The sequence below is a fragment of the Trematosphaeria pertusa genome (genome assembly GCF_010094035.1).
Source record: "Trematosphaeria pertusa strain CBS 122368 unplaced genomic scaffold BU26scaffold_26, whole genome shotgun sequence".
NCBI classification, from domain to species: Eukaryota; Fungi; Ascomycota; class Dothideomycetes; order Pleosporales; family Trematosphaeriaceae; genus Trematosphaeria; species Trematosphaeria pertusa.
In genome coordinates, this window is record NW_022987237.1 from 346064 (window position 1) to 366135 (window position 20072).

The following is a 20072-nucleotide window of genomic DNA, read 5'->3' on the forward strand; positions in this document are numbered from 1 at the left end:
TTGAAATACTTCTTTTGGCTTTTCACCAGAATGCATGTGTATGTGCAAGTTAAGCTGTGAGGTTTGTTTGACTGTGAGGTTTGTTTGACTGAGATTCTTGTGTGGGAAGGAGAGCAGAGTAGCATATCTTAACACGGTAGTAAGACGTGTGATGCGAGCAGGGGAAAAGATGAGGGAGAATAAGGAGACATGCATTTAGCATACGATGAGATATCTATCTATCTGTCTGGGAACCCGGTAATCATCGCTTGAAGTGCCTCGACGACCCCCCAAAAAACACCGTCATCATCTCATCTCCACACCATAGTTCAGAGCGCCCTTCGGACAGAGTAGGGACTCGGATATAGCGCGCATAGTTTGCCTAGATACTCTGCTCCATCTCGGTGATGTACAGCTTGATATGGCTCTCCATCTTGATGTACTCGTCATGCGCAGCGTGCACCTCGTTCTCGATGCTGTCTTTGAGCTCAGCCATCTATTCCCGGTTAGTTAGTCTTCTGCGTCGCTCACACACAGCTATCATTATGGGGACATACCTTCTTCTCCGTCTGTTCGATGCGCACCCTCCGCCTCTCCATCTCGCGGCCCTTCTCACCCCGCTCCTCGGCCAGCTTAGCGTGCGTCTCCCGCAGCTCTTCCATCCTCTTACGGGCGCGCTCAGCCTCTTCGTCAGCCTTGGTTTTCAGCTTCCCTGTCCGCGCGTTGACGTTGCCGAGCTGCTTCTGCAGGAGCCTCTCCTGTCTCTCGACATCCCGGACGTTGTTGCTGCGGTCTGCAAGTGCGTCTCTATGCCGCGCTGCCTTCGCTAGCTCCTCCTCCTCTTTGGTGAGATCGGCTTGAACATCGGTGAGCAGACGCGTGCAAGAAGTGACATCGGCCGCCACGACGTTGAACGAATCGGTCGATGTCTGCAGAGCGCGTGCGCGGCGATCGAGAGTCTCGATTTGGGTCTTGTCGCCGGTCAACCGGTCGTTGAGATCGCGCAGGGAGTCTTCCAGCGCGGTGGGGCTCTGCTGGGTGTACGGTTTCAACTTCAAGACCTCTCGGCTCACGTTCTCCTTGTTCTCCACCTTCTGCTGCAGCAGCGCCTTGAGCCTGTTTTGCTCCTCTTTCGCGCGGTCCAGTTTCTCCTGCACGGCCTTTTGAGCCTGCTGCAGCTCGAGCAGCCGCGTTTTTAGCTCGCCGTTGCGCTTTTCCTTCTCTTTCATGACCTTCTGGGTCGCGGCGCGGTTGCGCTCGAGGTCTAGGAGTTGCATCTCCTTAGTCTGCTTTTCGTCGTAGAGCTGCTCGATCCGCAGCTTCGTGCGCTGCGCTTTGTTGAAGTGCTCGTCGATGACTTCGGTCTGCGCCTCGCGGAAACGGATGAAGTTGATCATGTAGGAGAAGATCTTGACGAGGCGCGGATGCGTCGGCTTATAGAGGTCCTGGAAGGTGAAGTCGTGGATTCCGCACTGTGCGCTTGTCAGCCGGGATTCTGCTTTTCCTCCACGAATGCATTTCGGCCAATGCAACCAGAAGCTATAATGAAACTCACTACCTCGCGCAGGAGCTTCCTCAGTATTACAAAGAAGCCCATCAGATCCCGTGTGTCGCTCGTGAAGAGCCTCTCTGCCTCTGGGCCGCCCACGTCGTCCGCCGCGGCCCTCATGGCAGGCGCAACGACGTCGCGCGTCGTGTTCATCAGCAGCTCGGCCAGCCACTCGAAGACCTTCTGGATGATCTGGGGGTTGGGTTTCTGGAGGTCCGCGACGGTGAAGTTGATGCCAATGTCGGTGATGCATCCTGCGATTTCGACGTCGGGCTGCGAGAAGTCAGAACGGGAGAGCAGGCGGGTCAGAGTTGAGCGCATACCAGTGTCATGAAGGCGTCGGACTCTACGGCGGGGGCGCGCTGATTGTAGGACGTGTTGCGCGCCATGCTCATGCGCGGGTTGTACGACATGTTGTTGGGCGATTACTGCTTGCGAATCTCAATCGATATGTTGAGGTGGAAGGGGCGTTCTGACGATGCGGTGTTGAGGCTCTTGTTTGTTTACAGGAAGCTCGGTTGCGAGGCAGGTACGAAGAGCCGCTAACCGAAATGGTACTAGCGCATATCACGCACCACATGCCCAGGTGCCTCCGCTGTCGAATGCACTATGTGCTTTCATCGATGGTGAAATGCTTCCGCGCGAGTTCTGTGGCTTCAACGGGTTATGATGAGTTGATTTCGCTTAAAAGCAATCGCTAGACATCCGTCACCTGTATGAGATGCATATCGCTATGCTGAACGCAGACGAGGAATGACTGTGTAAGGTATCTACAGAGAAGGCGAAATGAGCAGACATTTTGAAAGTGCGGCAAGTAACCCTTTTTCGAAGAAGCAAGGCCCTTGGATCTAAGAGATGCTGATGGCAGTGGTGCGTCTCCTCTGCCATATACTGTGTAAACCAGGTGGGCCAGGACGAGCATCAGTTCTGTCCTTCCTGGCCATCCCCATAGAACATCACTCTCAGGTCGAGAATTCACCGAGTCAAGCCTTGATGTGTACAGTCCACCGTAGGACTGCGAAAATAAGCCGTTACCCAATGGGCGTTACCATCCACAAGCAGCCAATGAAGTTGAGCGCACGTAATAGCTGCCGTCTTCTCGCCAACCGTCGCTGTAGCGGCTGCTCTGTGAGTGCCCCTTAACCGCTGTGCCCCAGACCAACACGTCTCCAGGCAGTACAACGATGGAGCTCCGCGCAATTCTCCACGTCAATCGCTTACATTCCGCTTAGTTCAACTTCACGTTTGCGACGTTCAAGGCGCTGAAGACACTCGGCTGAAGAACGCTCTGCTGCCTGGCGGTGTAGTAGTCGGTTAGAAGAAACGCGAGACTGTCATAGTTATAGAAGATGAGTAGTTGCAACCGGCGGCGAAGAGGATTAGTATTTGAGCTCCTGAACATTCTGTGTACCGAGGGCGAATGGAACAGGGATCTATTTTTGCTGCACATATTCCCCGACGGGTGCTGATGCTTGCGTGACGAGCCGGGCGCAAGCGAAACAGTCTCTCACTGAAACACTCTGATCCAGGGTACGAGATCTAGAACATCTTCAGCCAGCACTCGCAGGAGAGGATTGTCAAGGTTCTTCAAAGTTAGAGTCTTGGTGAGATAGTATCTCACCCTGCCAGAATGCTGCACTCCAGTGTCAACCGGACGGAAAGCACGGCAGACTGCACACAAGACCTCCGCTGTCCATGTTGAAAGTTGCACAGCTTAAGATTTGCGAGACGTCCGATGATTGGATGCAAAGACGTACGAAAAGTAATGGTACGCAGGCGTCTCTCCGCGTCAGTGCTGTCGTCGACAGCTGGAGCGTAGCCACTTCGTCTGGGGAGATGATAAGCGCATCTCCTAGGACCACTCAGAGCCCTCCAGGACTTGTCAGCGACCGTGGGGTGCATGCTGGAGAGCCGGGTACCTGAGTGGATGTCCGGTGGTGAGCTGGAGAGCGTTATCGACGGCAGCACGATGCAGCTCACCAGATGCAGGACGGTTGCGGTTCGATTGGACGAGATGGAAGTCTTCCGTGCACCTGTCCTAGCGTTCACCGTTGGCCGCTAACGTGGCTCCACGTCCCGCGGACGCAATATTGATTTCCGCAGACAGGTGCAGGACAATTCCGCGTGGCGGCATGCTGGCGTTCGACGGCCGGCAAAAGCTGCGACCATTGTCTGCAAGCGCAAGCATCGGTGGTCCTCGTGCGCGGAGGAGCCGATCATGCCTGGACGACCGGCTGAGAGGGCTGGTCGAGAGATGAGAGGCCGTTCGCCGCTGACAGGAACCTTCCGCCTTTAGGAGATGATTTGCCGTCCGCAGTGATGAGGCAGCGCGGCCAGGACAGCCCGGATTCGCGCGTCGGCAGCCACAGGCGTGCCTAGGCGACGGGGGCGTGTGCGGGTAGCGTTGGAAGGGCTCGCCACCACCGCCCCGAACGTCACCGATCGTCGAGGGGCTGGCGCGGGCTCGAAAACTGGGCGGTTTGACGTCGCGCTGCGATCTGCCATGAGGGGCCCGTGGAATGCGGATGCACGTTCTGGCGCGCACATGGCGAACAGAAGGCGATTGCCATTGCCCATGTCGCGGTGAGGTGTCTCATGCAGCGCGTGTACAGCCAGCTGCTGGGCCAGGGCGTGCAGAATCGCATGTGCGCACGGGACTGGCCACGGCAACGGGCCAGGCAATTCCCCGAGCAAAAGGAAAAGGGTGTATTTTGGGCGCGGGCCCGTGGCGCGGGACGCCGTCCCAAGGGCAGCCAGAGGGCGAGGGCGTGATCGCAGCGATTCCTGCGTCGCGGGTACCAAGCGTCGCCGGCCCTCCTTACATCACAGCACGCATGCCCTCCTGAGGCCCATCCCTCCCAACTCCCACAACTCCCACAACACACACCGCGCGCCCGCCGCCCACGCTCCCCGATCCTTCTCTCACACTGTGCTCCACCTCGACGACCCGCGCTTGGTCAGACGCCCCGCCGCCGCCCTGCCGCCCACAATGCAGACGTACTGCCGTTGCCGCGACACCAGCTAGCAGCACCCGCTCTCGACACGCTCCGCGCCCGCGCCCGCGCCCGCGCTCGCGCAGTCACGTTTGCGTCTGCGTTTGCGTCTGCCCGCCGCGCGCCCGACCCAACGTGCCTCCCGCCCAACGCGCTGACGGCCGCCCGCATCAATGCCGATGTGGCCGTTTGGGCGGCGAGGCGGGAAGACCGCTAGTCGATCCGCCGCTGTCGCAGAAAGGAAACGGACTCACGATATTGCGCGCCTGGATCCCCTGGGCAGGAGCACCAGCCGCGCCAGCCGACGTAGCAGTCGTCGGAGACGGACGAGCTCGTCCCCCATGCGCGACGTCGAAAAGAGCTCGCCCACGCTGCCGCCGCCCGCCGCCCCCGCTGCCACAGAGCAGGGCCTCCCGCGCTCCAGCGCCGAAGACATCACCGCCCTCCCGCACCAGAAGCGTCTCGAGCAGAGCCCGCACCTGCGCCCCATCTCGCAGCAGCACGCCATCCCGTACAATTTCCAGGCAGGCTCGCATTCGAGCCTCCCTACTGCGCGGGAGCGGGGAAAACTCCAACGGCCCCAGTCCCTGCGTAAGCCCGCCACCGAATCGGCGCTTGTTCGGCGCAAGTCCAGCAAGAAACAGAAGAGGGAGCATGATCACATTCGCGAGGAGGAAATCAGAGCCATGAGCATGCCACTGCCCCAGAAGCGGCCGGCCGGCAACTCTGGGAGCATGCTACGGCGAGACAGCAAGAAGGTCAAGGGCGGTCTCAATCACCGCTTCGAACGTCCCACCTCCAACATCTCGCTGCCGCTCGAGGAATCGATCCATTCGTCCATGTCGGGCAGCTCCGATCCGCGTGCGTTCCGGGTGAGCGCTCTGGACATGTTCTCGCCACGACCCACGATACGATGCTCCGTGGGCACGCAATACTACTATGGCGGTATCGACACATCACCCACATCACACAAGAGCAAACACGAGTCGCAAAGAGATCGCAGAACGGCGTCCGATCTGCACGACAAGCGAACGAGCAGGATAGCCGACCTAGCAGACACCCTCGATGCCGGAGCACTCAGAGAAATACTGGAGAGGGACAAGCGGCGCAGGGAGAAGAAGCGAAAAGCCGAGGACGAGCGCCTTCGACGCCGGCTAGAACGTCGCGCAGAGAAGCAAGTATCTATGGAGGCAGGGCCTACTGGCACGCCTGCGACTCCCCGCAGAGAGGCACGAGGAGCGATTGGTCTTGGTATCGACAAGGAACTGCCCACGCCGACGCCCACGCCCATGGAGGATGTTCGCCCATCGACGCCCCAGCGGCCACAGACTCTGGACACGACTATGCTGGCTCCGAAGCCGGAGGAGACCAGCCCGTTGCCCACTCCCCTAGAGAGCCCTATCGAAGAACCCGTTGTCTCGGATGCCCGAGCCGTCCACTATTCTCGAGGCAGCGTCTCCGGGCCCGTTCATACCCGCGGACCGTCGAATGTTTCGGAGATGCCAGAACTTCTCTCAGAAAAGATTGCTCACGATACGCCCGTCGAATCCGAGCCCGTCCACGATGCCACAGCAAGCGGCTCCCTCCACGCCGTGGAAACCACCGACACGGCCGCAACGTCCAAGTGGGGTCCTGGTCGACGCCGCAGCTCAGAGGGCAAGCGCATTGGCATGTTTGCCTCTTTCTTTCGGCGCGGAAAGCGCAGATCTCAGGATCGGGGACGTACAACGCCATCAGCATCAGAGGCCTCGTTCTCCAATACGTCGCGCGAGTCCATGTCCCGTCAGCCACTCCCTGCCCATTTGGTCGCCACAACACACACGCCACCTATTCCAATCAAACGTCCTTCCAGCGTCCCCCGCCGCACCATGTCGAAATTCAGAGAGGACCTGCCGGAGTTTCCGCTCTCTCCACCAGACTCCCGGGTACAGTCACCAGAAGTTACGTCAGGCAGTGCTATTGCAGCTCGACGACGGAGCCAGGCACCAGCCGATCTTCGCGTTGACAGTAATAGCCCCGGGGAAGAAGCTCGAACAGACTCTCCAGTCAGCCCAGCGATGCCGAATGCTGGTCTGATGTCCCAATCGCTTGCGTCTGTTGACTCTGAAGGATCTTGGCTCTCCGGCAAACCATTGAAGCGCAGGTCGAACAAATCGTACCTGCGCTCAAGCGTTGGCTCGTCCTCCGCTGCCAAACGGAACGAAGAGTTCAACGCCTCATACGAGGAATTGGGCATACCGGATGACGAGTACTTTAAAAGGCTAACGCCGCAGCCGGACGAGCGACGGAGGTCAGCTGACATGTTAGCGAGAAAGGCAAGCAGCACCGCAATGGCAGCATTGGATGTCGCTCCCGAGTCTGATGACGATGAGCCACCGCCGCCTACGAGAAAGTCCTCCGAAGAGGAGGAATTGGTCCAGCACACCGTCGGACGTCAACCCACCATCGTGCATCGCCAGGCCCGTGTCAAGTCAACAGAAGCGTTGTTGAGTTATTACCAAAACGATAAGCTCTCGCTCGAGGAACCTTCCGGGACCGCCAGCGAACCCGCAGAAGGAGAGTCCCCAACATCCGAAAGCGAGCCCGTCATGGTGCAGCGAGCAAGGAGTGTCGATCTTGGAAAGCGTCACGTACGCCACCTTAGTGCCGGATCAGCCAAGCTTCTGGAAATCCAGAAACGAGCGAGCACATCTTCCCATTCACAGAGTAACCCGCCAGTACAGGAGTGATTGATCTTTACGAGGACGACGCAGAGAACCCTAGAACCACGCATGTTTGCCAGACCGCACCACTCATTTGCATTTCCTTTGTATCTGTCAGTCCTTACGGAACGCATACCTCACCCTAGTCGTTCGTTTGAATATTTCCTTGCTTGTTACTTGATCGATTTTCTGGATTGGCAAACATTGCGGTTCTTGGGTCTCTTCTACCGTCCTCGAAATTTCACACCCCTGCTCGACGAGTTTGCTCTTGGTTGTGCTCCATGGTTGCAAGCACACATGTCCTAGCGAGAACATAGGGAGGCGTTCGGGCGGAGCGGATCTAGCGTTGCAGTTTGTCTTTGTTTTGGGATTATACCAGAGTCTGTACTGTATAGCAGCTGAGGACACAGCGTTTTCTAATATCCTTCCTTTTCTCAAAAATCATGGTTTCGGGGATCTGGCATGGACATGGACATAGACGGAATCGGACCGCGGACTCGGGCTCCGCAGGCCTGGCTTGAAGCGCGGTTATTTTCTTCTTTCTGGCATTGGACGGACAGCGAGGCGGTGGCCCTTACGCCTGGCGGTATTTGGTTTCCGAAAAGGGAATGGATATTGCGATAGATGGCATGCCGCACGCCCGTCCAGTGCGGCCATCAGCCCATATACCTCTTTAGGCTGAATCTGTAGTTTCAAAACAGCTGTATTGATGGCTTCCAACAACACTTGAAGCTGCTCCTCGGGTCCACGGTGGGCTGCATACATCGTACCATTCAGGATTTCACGAGCTGGCATGCATGGTGTGGTCGTCGGCGTGGGATAGTCGTTTCTCCGGCTGACAGGGGCCGAGTCTGCGGCGGGGCAAAGGGCTATGAGGGAGCGACAGAGGGATGGATGCCAGTCACAGGTCAAGGCTAAGCGCTGCGGATGTCGGTTGCGGGCATTGCTGCAGAAGGGCAATGTATCCGCCCAGCGTGATTCCTCCGCAAGAAAGGATCAATAATATGGCCGGTGAAGGCGCGCAGAGTGCAGCGAAGTTGCCGTTGCCGCCGAGGAAAGACCCCACCAAGCCGCACCTCCTTTGTTGGGCAAGTTCGGGCAGCACGTCATCGAGATGCAGCCACCACAGCAACCCATTCCCCGGTGTAATCAAGCCCACCTCGCGATTTATCATCAACAGAAGACCTACCTCGACGCCTCTGCTTGCTATCTCTTCCAAATACTACACGCTCAACCTCAGAATCTCGTAAGTTGCCCTTTCTCTGCTGTGCTTGCTCCCGCGCCCCGGCCTTCGGCATCTCTGCGCCTCGCGCAGGGACTTCCGTGTCTTTGCCGAGTTTCCTCCCCCAAACTAAGCGCATCATTCTGCCACTGAATTGTCATCGCGCGAAGACGGCTGGTGTCTGGGTCATTCTATCGCGCGCCATCTTTGGAATCAGTCATTCCATATATATATCATGTTTGCGACGTCGACGTCAACGTTTCGGAGAACTCTACTCACAACTGCACGCTTGCGAACAGCTACCATCAGCCTAACTGCGAACTCGAACCTATACCGACCGCTTCTTACCCCCAAATTCTTCTCCAACACTCGCGCAATGGGCAAGGAAGGCATACACAACTTGACTTCGTGAGTGCGCCCTTATATCCGCAGTTCTGAGGCTGAAGAAGACGTCATTGTCTCTGTGAACGGCGGCGCTGACTTGGGTGATTTTGCAGGAAGTCCGACTTCGATAAGGCGCTGGAGGACAAGGACAAGCTGCTCGTCCTTGACTGCCTCGCTACCTGGTGCGGGCCTTGCAAGGTCATTGCGCCTCAGGTCGTAAAGTGAGTTTTTAAGTGCAGTCGCCCCGCAGAAAGCGCTGGGCTGACAGCTCCCTAGGTTCTCCGATGCCTACCCTACGGCGCGCTTCTACAAGCTCGATGTCGACGAGGTCCCCGATGTTGCGCAAGAACTAGGCATCCGTGCCATGCCCACCTTCCTCCTCTTCAAGAATGGCGAGAAGGTTGCCGAGGTTGTCGGCGCGAACCCCAAGGCCCTCGAGGCTGCCATCAAGGCCAATATTCCAGAGGCTTCCGCATAAGCTAGGAAACGGATAGAGGAACTCCTTTCGCACAAGAGCATCGGATCCTGTCGTGAAGATACTTTGGGTATCTGGCATGTCTTCATATGGGCGGATGGGTGCGCGGAATCGGACGAGCTTTTGACGGCATTACCCACGATATCGGTTGCAATGAAATGATCTGCTATCTCTTAGCATCCCAAACTTCGCCCTCTCCCTCTGCTGGTTTGCTTAGTTGACGCACGTGATAGCAGATTACAAATGCTCGGGGTCTCTCCCAGTCAGCCGGCTCGAACCTCAGCACATCATCGCAAAGGACTATCGGCACCCAAAAGCACAGCGAGAATTTCCGAAGGCTGGAATTTCGACTGGACGCGGAAGCGAGTGGTTCAAACCACGGATAGTTAACAATCAGATCGGGCGTACCCAACCCTCAACACAAGAGACGATTACACGATTCAATTCCAAGCAACTAATTATTACGCCTATTGAACGGATTCATTATTCATTTCTTCTTGGCACTCATCCATCTCTTCGTCCGCCAGTATTTGCGGTCATCAGTACGAGGTCGCCGTGCGAAGGCTGGGTCGCTTCTCGGCTCTGGGCCTCCTCTCAACCGTGAACAGCCATTTCTCTGTTCCGACAAAATTAGTTTATTCATGCCCCCCTCAATCGCTTTGGAAGCGAATGCTCTTGGCTTACCTGGTTCCTTGTTCTTCCCGGTCTTCAGCCCAACCAACCACTTCGTCGTCTTTCCTTTTGGAATGCCTGGCCGGGCTGTTAGCTGGTCGAGCCTCACTAGGGTGCAAAATTGATTCTCGCTTACTTGGAGATGGGTTTGCGGGTTCTGAGAATGAGATGGAGCCTGGCCTCGAGCTTGAGGGAGAGGGCTGCGAAGAGGATGCGGGGCTTGAACTGTTGCTGCCGCTCGTGGTGGTGCTGGTTTCGTGTGGGGAGGACATGGTGCTTGCTGTCGTCTGAGGTGGAGTGCAGGAGAAGGTGTGGAAGGCTTGAAGGCAGTGTGCTCGTTGGTTGTGTGTGCTGAGTGTGTGTGTGTTCTGAGAGTGTTGGTGTGGGATAGATGAAGAAGAGAAGGAGACGCCCCGGACGCTTGCTTATATACCCCTAGGCGGATTAAGCTTTGCGCTTTTGAGCATATTCGAATCTCAGGAGGGCACCATCTCGCGTAGAGATGGCTATTGTGCTCACTGCTACCAATGGGCGGTGCTGTACCGTCATCGCGAGGTAAATGTTTCCCCCGTCTGTGGATGCCGGCAAAGCTACTAACGGTATCGGCCCCTCCTCGACCACCGGTACAGAAACGCTCTTAACGGCCGACCCCGTTCAACAATCGAAAGTCCACAACGTGCGGCGGCCCGAAGCTCCTGCGGTTCAAAATATTGGCTGTAGCTCGATTTCAGGGGTGGGCTTTCCCCCCACGCGACTCCCAAGCCGATTCGAATGGTTCAACACCAACAGATGTTTTGAACGCCATTTCGCCTCATGCTATAGCGTGGGAATTTCCGAGGGTTTGCAAATCCTACGCCGCGCTAAGTACCTTTTTCTCCTTATCAGAGAGCAGAGGGGACACACCCTAGGTCCTTTCCTGAATCAAAACCGTACAATTATCCCAGCCAGCTCCCAATGCACCATGAGACGCAATGCGAGCAAAATACGTTCGGGCCTTCATCTCGTCCATGGCGTCGATGGAAACCCCCACTGAGACGAATTGCTCAGGCGTGCTGTCGTCGCCGCCCTTCCCCCAGTCTTCGGCGCGTCTTCACTGTGGTGCTTGCTTCCCTCTTGGACATACGTTTGCAGCGAACAGCTAGCTGGCACCTTCCTTCAGCTCATCTAGTCAGTCACTCTTTATCGCCACTCGTTTCTTTGGGCAACGCACACATAGCCAATTGATACCGCGCATAGGATAGGATACGCGTGAGAAGCGAGGACGTCGAAATGAGAGGGACTCAATTGGCCATCGTGCCCATCGCCGCTGGCCTCTGTGGCTTCGTTGCTGCGCTTTCGAAGCCAGACTGTAAGTGCTGCCCGTGGTGTTTGGAGGTATCCTGAAGCAGTTGAGGTTGATTGCAGTATTTTTATGGAGGCACTGAGGTACTGACTGCTTGGGAAACAGCGAATATTACTACTACTGCGGATACGCTGCAAGCCGTCCCCACCGTGAATAGGCTTGCTGATGTGGCTTGGCATATCCCGTTCGAGACTGCGAGCCCGGAGAATCCACTTGGTTCGGGGCCGGTGGCGGCTAGTTCAATCTCATGTAGGTTCATCGGATGGTCTCTACCAACTTCATAACTGCTAACACCTATGATCTAGCACCCTCTCCCACGCCCAATGCATCTTCATCGATATCAAAGGAGCCCTCCGGCCCAGTCCAGAGCAGCCCTGTACCCGCAAAATTCACACCCGTCGCGGTCCCTTACAACGATTCCTGCCCCCAGCTTCACAACCACGCCTTCGACGGGTACCGCATCGAATGCGGCATCGACCACTACGGCGGCGACTTCGACGAGCAGCCTCCCGTGGCGAGGAATCTCTTTCAGTGCCTCGCGCAGTGCGACTTGGCTGAGGGCTGCGTCGCTGTGGCCTTCAAGCCTGGAGAGCGCGGCTGGGGCGATTGCTATCGCAAGAATCAGCTCATGGAGGGGGTGCCGAATGGCCGCGTTGTTGGGGCTGTTAAGATTCGGCATTCCGGGTGGAATTCCAGTGGCGTAGCACAGCCGTGGTCCACGACGCCTGAGGGTTTTCTCGCGGGGATCGCTGAGGGAGGAGGACCGTCGACTGATGCGGCATTGGAGATATCTGCTTCTGCTTCTGCTTCTGCATCTGCGTCTGTCGATGCTTCGATCAGCTCTGCGCTACGGAACTCGTCTCAGTCCGCTGCTCCGAGCATCAAATTTCCCCCTACGTACACGACAAGCTCGAACACCTACATCGCATCTACCAGCCATCTAGGCACGGGCAGCCCAGTTCCAGAGAGCGGCCAAGTGCCGAGCGAGACTGGCACTAAGGTTGCACCACTGGTCAACTCTCAGGTGGTGAGGGCAAACGACTATGCGCCGGAAGGCCCGCGTTCTACTAGCGCCGGTAACCAGACAGCACCGGCTTCTACGCACTTGCCAGCAACGATTGTCCGTCCTCTGGGCGCGTCATCCAGTGATAGCGCGTCTCCGTCCTCTAGCCAGCCGCACTCAACGACTCTTGCACGGCCAACGCAACCAGTAGTGCTGAGCAGTGCTGAGGTCAAGAACGGCTCTACTTCGACGACGGTGATGCTGAGTGGCAATCACACAGTTCACGGTTCTAATGCTATGGCGGCAGGCCTGCGCACGGCAACAGTTCCAGCGCCGATTAAGACTAAGTTCAGTCCTTTTTGGCATGCCTCGTCGCAGAATTCTTCCAACCATGCACGCCCGACGATGATGGCGCTGAGTGGTAATCGTACAGTTCATGGCTCGGATTTCAGGCACACGGCAACGGTTCTAGCAGTGAGCGGGACCAAGCTCGGCCCTGTTCAGAATGCCTCGTCGCGGAATTCTTCCAGCCTCGCACGGCCGACGCAGGTGACGCCGAGCGGCAATCACACAGTTCATGGCTCGGCGGTGCATACTGTGGTTACCGGGACTGGGGTGCCGTCCCTGTCCGAGCCAGTTCCGCATAATTCGACACACTCGGGTGCTAAGACGGGTAATTCATCGGCGTCTGGTCATTCGAGCAGCCATTCGGCGTTGAGTCCTTCGGGTCGTAACCGCACGTCTACTTTTGGGCACTACCCCTGGCGGAACGGTACCACACCCACTCCTGCGCCTACGGACGTCAATGGCACTCCGCACTTGCTGCTTCCTCTTGTGTCAGCCTCCTCTGGCCCACACCTTGCGAATTCCGCTTCAGCCAGCGGGCACAGGAATTCATCAACATCGACTAGGGTGCATTTCCAGAGCAATTCCTCGGCAATTCGTCAACAGCAAAGCGCATCTGCGCCCATCACAAGCATTTCCTCACCCCAGGCCGCCTCTCCTTCTCTCATTGGACGGACGACCACGGTTGTCAAAGCTACAGTCACTATGCTTCGTCCGCACAGGAGCATTTCCCCTGGCAAGCCGATAACGACTACGAAGGTTGTTGCGACGGTTACCAGGGTTCAGCCTCATGGTACTTCTACAGCCAGCGGAGGGGGTAGCTCTATGGCGTTGATGAGTGGTGTGCTTCATCCGCAGGAGAGTAGTTCTGCGTCGAGCGAGGTAATGTGGCCACGTCCACCTGTGAGCTCCTCTACGACGCGGATGGTACCATGGCCGCCTATGGACTCGTCTACCACTCACATGGTGCCTTGGCTACCGGTCAGCGAGCCTGCCTCTTCATCGCCCTCAATGGTAACATGGCCGCCAGTTAGTGCGGACAGCTCATCGCTGACTTCCATGGCATCATGGTCGCCTGTGAGCGAATCCAGTTCTTCGCCGGCCATAGGGAGCGGAAGGACCACCACGATGACTGTTATCGAAACCCAGGTTGGCCCGAAGCCTACTCCTTCGAGATCTAAGCCCACATTGGCGAAGGGAAGAACCACGACGATGACTACCGTCATCACTATGAGCTATCTACGTCCTTCTAGCTTCGTACCTTCCGTCAGTGAGAGCGGGAGCACTACGCTTCCGAGTGGATCCATCAAGCCCATACCCTCTCGAAGCACCATATACACATTCAAACCCTCCTCATCCTCCCTTCCCACGGCATCCGTCCCGACCCCAATGCCCACCATGACCTATCCCTGCGAAACTGGCAGCGACGAAGTCGCCCTCCAGAACAGCGTCAAAATCATCACTAACGGCTCCGACAGCAAGTACTACATCAACACTCACCCCTGCTCACCCGCACCTGCACGCATCCAACAATGGCAGCCTGTCGCCTCCATCCTCCCGCCCTCCGTCCTCGACCTCTTCAAGACCGGCGCGGCAAACTACTTCCACGTCAGCGGCGACCAGGTCTACTACTTCAAGGAGCGCATCGATGGCCCCATCATCCCCGCCCTCGCGAACAGCAGTCTGTATCTCGATGCGCCGACGCTGGATGCGGAGAGCTGCGACGCCTGCTACCTCCCACCGAACATCAATAGCACGAGAGAGGAGAACGCGGAGTGTGACGCCCGCTGCGAGCCGGAGGTTAAGCTGCTGAATGCGGGCAAGCTTGCTTATGTCGCGCAGCATTGGGAGTACAGCGCACATTTGGCGCATGTGGGGAGGGGCGAATTCTCCGGTGTAAGGCCGAATCTGCTGACGTCAACGTCGAACGAGAGGCAGATTTCGTCGCCGCTGCCAGCGTCCACGGTTAGGGGTTGGTCGGAGAGGGCACAGGTTGTTCCAGTCGCCGAGCCTCCAGCGCCCATTTTGGTGCCTGTTCCTCCGAGGGGCCCGGAGCATAACCCTGGGAGCTGGTGGATTGCTTTGTAATACTGGATTGCATTGGATTGGATTGGATTGGAAGGAAGAGATTTGTGGGATGATGGGTGTGTCTGGCGCAGGGGTTTAAAAGTTCTCGCTTTGTTATATGGAGAAAGGGACGGGATTGGGATGGTAAAGATGGGCATGTGGAGCGTTCTGTTTAGCTTGGAGTTGATGGACGGGTGGGTAGAGGGATTAGTCCATCGTAGACTGCTCGACTGAACTCTTTTTCCGCAAAGCACTGCGCTCCTTTCCTCCCATCAACAACCTCATCTGCCCAGCTGTTCCACCAGGCCTTCCCTTCCCGTCTTCCGTGCCTCCGCACACCGCATATACACCTCATAATGCTCCGCCATCAAGACCCTCAATAGCGGCGGATCCCTCACCGCATAACAACCCGCCAACGCCCTCCTCTGGGCGGGCCCCTCATCCAACAAGCCCTGCCGCGCGCTCCTCCCCCTCGGCATCTTCCTATCGCCTAGATACATCTGCACATACCTCCGATCCTCCTCGCTCGGCGGCGCAACCAAGCAACTCACATCCGCATATCCCATTTTCTGATACGGCGCAGAGTAGCAGCGGACGGACGACGCGTGGAAGGTCTGCCAGTACGGATCGTCCCAAGCGCGCTGCAGCATCTCGTCGAAGGAGATGCTAAACCGGATGCTGAGCCCGGGCCGCAGGGCGCGCAGGTGGAACAGCACGGGCGCGAAGTCCAGCGTGAAGAGGCAGCCGTCGTGGGCTTTTTGCATGTTGACGGCGAGGCTTTCGAGGCGCGGGAGCGCGAGCAGCGAGGTCCAGAGGCGCCGCTCGATGCTGGAGGCGCCGTAGGTTTCTTCGTATGTGGCGAAGTCGGGGATGCTGGACGAGCCTTCGATGCAGTCGACGATCAGGTGTCGGATGTGCTGGGTCAGATGCGGGTAAGGGCCCCAACGGTTGAGCAGGTTGAGCGAGGGGTAGAGCCGCAGGGAGAGGATGAAGGTACTGGTTTTGTAGAGGGCTTCGAGGGCTTCGGCTGCGAGGGTCGGGTGTGGAAAGAGGTGGGGTATGAGGGCGGGAGCTTGGGGGTTTAGGAGGGGGATTGGTTGGGGGAAGTTAAGGCATGAGGAATATATGATGTCGCGGATTTCTCGGGGGAGGCGGAGGAGGAGGGAGGGTTGGATTGGGGGGTGCGGACGGAGCATGGTGGATTGGAAGAGAGCAGTGAAGGGTTGAAAGGATGAAGGGAGGCAGACAGAGTGAGAAGACTTCTATTAAGCTGCTGCCTTTAATGACGCGTAAACAAGAAGGAAGTGAGCCAGTATCAAATTGGCGTTGGATAGGAAACTTTGTCCGATATGACGGATGCCTGAAAGGGACGCGTTGTGTCGAGTTCTTGGTCGAGGGGGCCAAGAACCAAGGTAGGCAGAAGTAATGAAGTGCTGCTCAGAGTTTCTCTATTGTATTGAAGGGTTACGTATCGCTAGGACCTCGGATGGCTGCTCGAGGTGTGAGTAGTGTGCACAGACCAACGCCAAGCCATCGAACAAGCGCATGCCGAACTTTTCGGATTCGCGAAAGCTCATCCACGACACCATCGCGAACATGCCTCTTACCTTCCTGCGACGCCTCGTACGGCCTTCCCTCCTCTATCGCACGCCCATAATTCCCTGCCGGCCGATTGGCCCCGCAACCGCCCTTCAGAATGCGACCTCGGCCCTTCCTGTCCGCCCCATACCCGCCTCGCGAGCGCACAAATGCACGCTGATACAAGTACTGCGGAACGGACGATCACAGCAGAGGGTGCGGAAGCTGCGCTCGCCAGCGCTGACGAATAGACCGGAGATGAAGGGCGTGTGCTTGAAGGTGGGCACGACGAAGCCTAAGAAGCCGAATTCTGGGGAGAGGAAGATTGCAAGGGTGAGGTTGAGTAGTGGGAAGGTTGTTACTGCGTATATTCCGGGTGAAGGTGCGTATAGATGAGTCCGGGGCAGCTTTGCGGAGGGCGTAGAGTTGCTGCACTTCATTGTGTGCTCTACACTTTGGAGGATCATAGGCCCGAGAGCGTGAAAGCTGACGGGACTTCTTCAGGTCACAATGTGCAGCAGCACTCGGTCGTCATGGTTCGAGGAGGCAGAGCGCAGGATTGCCCGGGTGTGAAGTACCACTTAGTAAGAGGGGCGTTGGATCTGGTATACTGCCTTCCTCCTCCTACAACAACTTTCGCTAACAAGCTGGAGGGAGGTGTTGGCAATCGTATCACATCAAGATCGAAGTACGGGACCAAGAAACCCAAGGCCGCATAACCGAATCTCTGCATGAATGTGTAAATACTTGTATCATATCCTTGGCATTGGTGGCGTTGGGCTCGCAAGAGGGTCTCGGAATACCACGCCGGATCGACAGTCGAATGGTTGAACAAGCTTCTTTTGTTCCATCATGTCTTAGTCTTCGTTGCGTCAATAGGGCATGTTCAAGGTCATGCCAGATCACGCTCTCTTCTCGACGCGAGGACTGACTTCCATCGACTGGATTCGTCAAGGCAGAGAATCACGATTTTGCCCAACTCTCCCTCGCTCGGCTGCATTCGGCCTCAGTCTCGCTTGATCTCTGGAACCATCCAGAACTCCTTTTTGGGGAGACGTCCGGGGCTTCAACGGCAGAGTGTAGTTTGAGCCGCAACATTCAAGTGGTCACGTTCATTTCCGTCCTCGCGCAATATTGATTCATCCAAGGATAGTACCGGCCATCCGTCACAAACCGGACGGCGCCACAATATGTCAGCATTACTGTGAACAGGCGGAGTAAAGAAGCTTATTCGAAAAGTTACATGCACGGACTATATCATCAGTTACCAATCTCAACCAACTGGCCAAGCTTGATCGTTGAACAATGGACCGATTAGGGCGGCCAAGCCGGTATACGAGGCGTTGTACTAGACGCCGTCGTCTTCGATTTGTTCATCGTCTCTCGTGATCCCGTATTTCTCTCCGCATTCTGCTAACGGTAAATTATGGACTGCCCCATCCACACACATGTCATGAGACGAGCGAGAACATAAAGGGAAGTGCATCCCCATTCAATACGCTCAAGCAAGCTTCGAATATCCAACAGACAACAAATCTGCCCATCATGCTTCCCACAACCCTCCTTCTGAGCCTCTGGTAAGTCCCAATAAACCCTCCACACCAACGCACTACCACTAACCACCCCAGCGCTCTCACCCTCGCCCACCCAGCCGAAGACATTGTCCCCAAATCCCCAGCCATCACCCCCATCCCGCCCATCAACACCTGTCCCGCCTCCACACCTCACGTCTACGTCACCACCATCACCACAACCACCTACCGGGAGCGCCACTGCCCGTCCTACATCACCCGAGTCGATACGCCCGCGCCGTGGTCGACATGCTCGTTTAACACACTGACGTGCACGCGGCCCGCGTGTCTCTCCCTCAAGACTATCACGTGGCCTTGCAATACGGATCCGTGCTGCACGAGGACGGCGACGGATACCGTGTATGCGAGTTGTCCGACGAAGTGTCCAACGGGGTGTGCGACGAGTTGGGAGGTGGTAAGGGCGAGCTGTCCGACGGCGAGGCCTACGCCTTATTAGGTGTGGCCGTTTCTCTCTTTGCTGGATTCTTGGTGTATTGGCCGGAAGAGGTTGTGTTAGGAAGCTGGAGGCAGGAACGGGCGCTCCGAGAAGAAAGAGAATGCACATCCTCCATGGTTCAGGCGTTGACGGTTTCCTGTAGTTTGGTTTTGGGTATGCGATTTCAGAGCAAAGGGACGTGGTGGCTCAGGCTCAGCAAGAGGGATATGTTCACCGTAGCTCAACACGAGTTTAAGTTTCCCGAAGGACTTCAGCATCACCAAACGCTCGCGAGACTGCTCAATAATCTTCCTCCTGGGACAGCAGCTCTCTTCCCGAAATTGCCAAGCATCGTGTCCGTCATTCGAGCCCGTTAGGCGAATTAAGCATCTCGGAACCGTTGATCCTTGCGTCAGTGGAGTTATAGCCAAGGTGCTATTTATAGCTCTCTTAGAAATTTCCACTTCGTGTTTCTTCCCTCCTTGCTTGTTCTAGAATGCAGGTGCGCACTGTAACACAGCGGCGGGCACGTGAATAGTTGTCGATCGTTCGCTCTCGTCCTCATTTCAATGGGAGTGGTGGTGGTGGTGGTGGTGGTGTGACGATGTATTCTCTCCTCGCATTCATCGCTTTCGGGAAACGGGCTGGGCAGAGGTTCTTTCTCGTACTACTTACTACGACTTTCCAGCACGAACGTTGCGGATCATTAAGTCTAATTTGCCGGGCTAACCGGACCGTTGAACTAGCCGCTTTGGCTTCAAAGGCATGCAGATCCGGAGCGTGGATCCGGGGAAGCAACTTATTGTTGCTCATGCAAGGGCCGGCCTGAGTACTTTGTGGAAATTGAGGAAGACTTGTGGAATACGATGGCAGATGGGTTTGGAATATATGTATGGGGACGATTGTGCAGTGCTCGCTTCAATCTATACAATCATTAGTAGGAAGGAGGAACTTCAACAATAGCGACACGATGGTTCATATCGAGAAATATGCTGCTATAGCAGCAGCGCTCTTCTTCAGGTACGTCTCTCCGTGCCGCATTGTCTGCTTCAACCCACAACCACAACCACAGGACCTAACATCTACAGCACCTCCTTCGCAGCCGACACAGCCCCCAAAGCATGCCCCTGCTACACAGCAACATCCTTCGTAACAAACAACGGCTGTCCGGCCTTCGAGCCCACGCGCCCCTGTATCGTGCCCATGTGCGCAATGCTAACGTACGTGCCCACTCCTCACCCCACTTCACTTCAACAAATGCTCACAAAGCACGCATACACACAGCACAACCACGATCCCAGGACCCAACACACGCTGCCCCAAAACACCCGTCCTGACCTCCTTCCTGCCCTGCCAAACAGCCTGCCCAACCGGCTGCGCGACATTCACCAGCACAGAAGCCGCCTCTTCGTCCTGCCTTCCCAGCATTATCACTAAATCTAGTCCTACGGCTCCTCCGGCAACAACGCCGCCCCCTTCGCACACTAAGCCGTGCTACACGAAGACCGTCAGCGCAACGAATAAGTGCCCTGAGGATGAGCTGGACTGCCCGCCGCCGGATTGCATTTATCTGAGCAGGACGACGGTGCCCGGGGGCCCCGTGGAAGGGTGCCCCGTTACGCCGACGGTGACGAGGAGTAGGACGTGTTTGGGGAGGTGTGATGGGAGTTGCGGGACGCAGTGGGTTACGCATACGGCGACTGCGTGGGCGGCGTGATATGCATACAATAGAAAGAAGTCACGGAAAGGTCTAG

The 20072-nt window shown here is 56.7% G+C and overlaps 10 protein-coding genes across 10 annotated transcripts; 7 read left to right on the forward strand and 3 right to left on the reverse strand.

The window, feature by feature from the left end:
* Window positions 1-174: 174 nt before the first annotated feature.
* BU26DRAFT_496959 (kinetochore protein nuf2) lies at window positions 175-1941 on the reverse strand (the record flags this gene model as incomplete). The annotated part of the gene is made up of 4 exons (XM_033826273.1): window positions 175-475; window positions 537-1451; window positions 1538-1801; window positions 1852-1941. The coding sequence occupies 4 exons, from the start codon at window positions 1939-1941 to the stop codon at window positions 362-364; spliced, it is 1383 nt and encodes a 460-aa protein (XP_033676023.1). The 3' UTR covers window positions 175-361.
* Window positions 1942-4862: 2921 nt separating this feature from the next.
* On the forward strand, window positions 4863-7250 carry BU26DRAFT_572256 (uncharacterized protein; the record flags this gene model as incomplete). The annotated part of the gene is made up of 1 exon (XM_033834228.1): window positions 4863-7250. The coding sequence occupies one exon, from the start codon at window positions 4863-4865 to the stop codon at window positions 7248-7250; it is 2388 nt and encodes a 795-aa protein (XP_033676024.1).
* Window positions 7251-8821: 1571 nt separating this feature from the next.
* Window positions 8822-9307, forward strand: BU26DRAFT_441657 (thioredoxin; the record flags this gene model as incomplete). Its single annotated transcript, XM_033824467.1, has 3 exons — window positions 8822-8853; window positions 8943-9050; window positions 9106-9307. The coding sequence occupies 3 exons, from the start codon at window positions 8822-8824 to the stop codon at window positions 9305-9307; spliced, it is 342 nt and encodes a 113-aa protein (XP_033676025.1).
* A 536-nt stretch (window positions 9308-9843) lies between these two features.
* Window positions 9844-10248, reverse strand: BU26DRAFT_572258 (uncharacterized protein; the record flags this gene model as incomplete). Its single annotated transcript, XM_033834229.1, has 3 exons — window positions 9844-9920; window positions 9989-10054; window positions 10113-10248. The coding sequence occupies 3 exons, from the start codon at window positions 10246-10248 to the stop codon at window positions 9844-9846; spliced, it is 279 nt and encodes a 92-aa protein (XP_033676026.1).
* Window positions 10249-10401: 153 nt separating this feature from the next.
* Window positions 10402-11082, forward strand: BU26DRAFT_186132 (uncharacterized protein). The gene has a single exon (XM_033820458.1). The coding sequence runs from the start codon at window positions 10536-10538 to the stop codon at window positions 11007-11009; it is 474 nt and encodes a 157-aa protein (XP_033676027.1). The 5' UTR covers window positions 10402-10535; the 3' UTR covers window positions 11010-11082.
* A 3635-nt stretch (window positions 11083-14717) lies between these two features.
* BU26DRAFT_186255 (uncharacterized protein) lies at window positions 14718-16222 on the reverse strand. Its single transcript, XM_033820459.1, has one exon. It carries the CDS (start codon window positions 15927-15929, stop codon window positions 15015-15017), a length of 915 nt encoding a protein of 304 aa, XP_033676028.1. The 5' UTR covers window positions 15930-16222; the 3' UTR covers window positions 14718-15014.
* Window positions 16223-16329: 107 nt separating this feature from the next.
* On the forward strand, window positions 16330-17030 carry BU26DRAFT_441556 (30S ribosomal protein S12; the record flags this gene model as incomplete). The annotated part of the gene is made up of 3 exons (XM_033824464.1): window positions 16330-16693; window positions 16816-16916; window positions 16965-17030. The coding sequence occupies 3 exons, from the start codon at window positions 16330-16332 to the stop codon at window positions 17028-17030; spliced, it is 531 nt and encodes a 176-aa protein (XP_033676029.1).
* An 805-nt stretch (window positions 17031-17835) lies between these two features.
* On the forward strand, window positions 17836-18826 carry BU26DRAFT_525559 (uncharacterized protein). Its single transcript, XM_033830530.1, has 2 exons — window positions 17836-17888; window positions 17940-18826. Exons 1-2 carry the CDS (start codon window positions 17857-17859, stop codon window positions 18337-18339), a joined length of 432 nt encoding a protein of 143 aa, XP_033676030.1. The 5' UTR covers window positions 17836-17856; the 3' UTR covers window positions 18340-18826.
* A 3-nt stretch (window positions 18827-18829) lies between these two features.
* On the forward strand, window positions 18830-20035 carry BU26DRAFT_586619 (uncharacterized protein; the record flags this gene model as incomplete). Its single annotated transcript, XM_033834663.1, has 3 exons — window positions 18830-19338; window positions 19407-19538; window positions 19603-20035. Exons 1-3 carry the CDS (start codon window positions 19211-19213, stop codon window positions 20033-20035), a joined length of 693 nt encoding a protein of 230 aa, XP_033676031.1. The 5' UTR covers window positions 18830-19210.
* Window positions 18923-19147, forward strand: BU26DRAFT_525560 (uncharacterized protein; the record flags this gene model as incomplete). The annotated part of the gene is made up of 1 exon (XM_033830531.1): window positions 18923-19147. The coding sequence occupies one exon, from the start codon at window positions 18923-18925 to the stop codon at window positions 19145-19147; it is 225 nt and encodes a 74-aa protein (XP_033676032.1).
* Window positions 20036-20072: the final 37 nt, after the last annotated feature.

Bases quoted from the DNA above. Each gene is read 5' to 3' on its own strand.
- BU26DRAFT_186255 (XM_033820459.1), bottom strand. From the start codon at position 15,929: ATGCTCCGTCCGCACCCCCCAATCCAACCCTCCCTCCTCCTCCGCCTC.
- BU26DRAFT_525559 (XM_033830530.1), top strand. From the start codon at position 17,857: ATGCTTCCCACAACCCTCCTTCTGAGCCTCTG. The intron at 17,889-17,939 runs GTAAGTCCCAAT...TAACCACCCCAG, and splicing joins ACCCTCCTTCTGAGCCTCTG to CGCTCTCACCCTCGCCCACC.
- BU26DRAFT_186132 (XM_033820458.1), top strand. From the start codon at position 10,536: ATGTTTCCCCCGTCTGTGGATGCCGGCAAAGCTACTAACGGTATCGGC.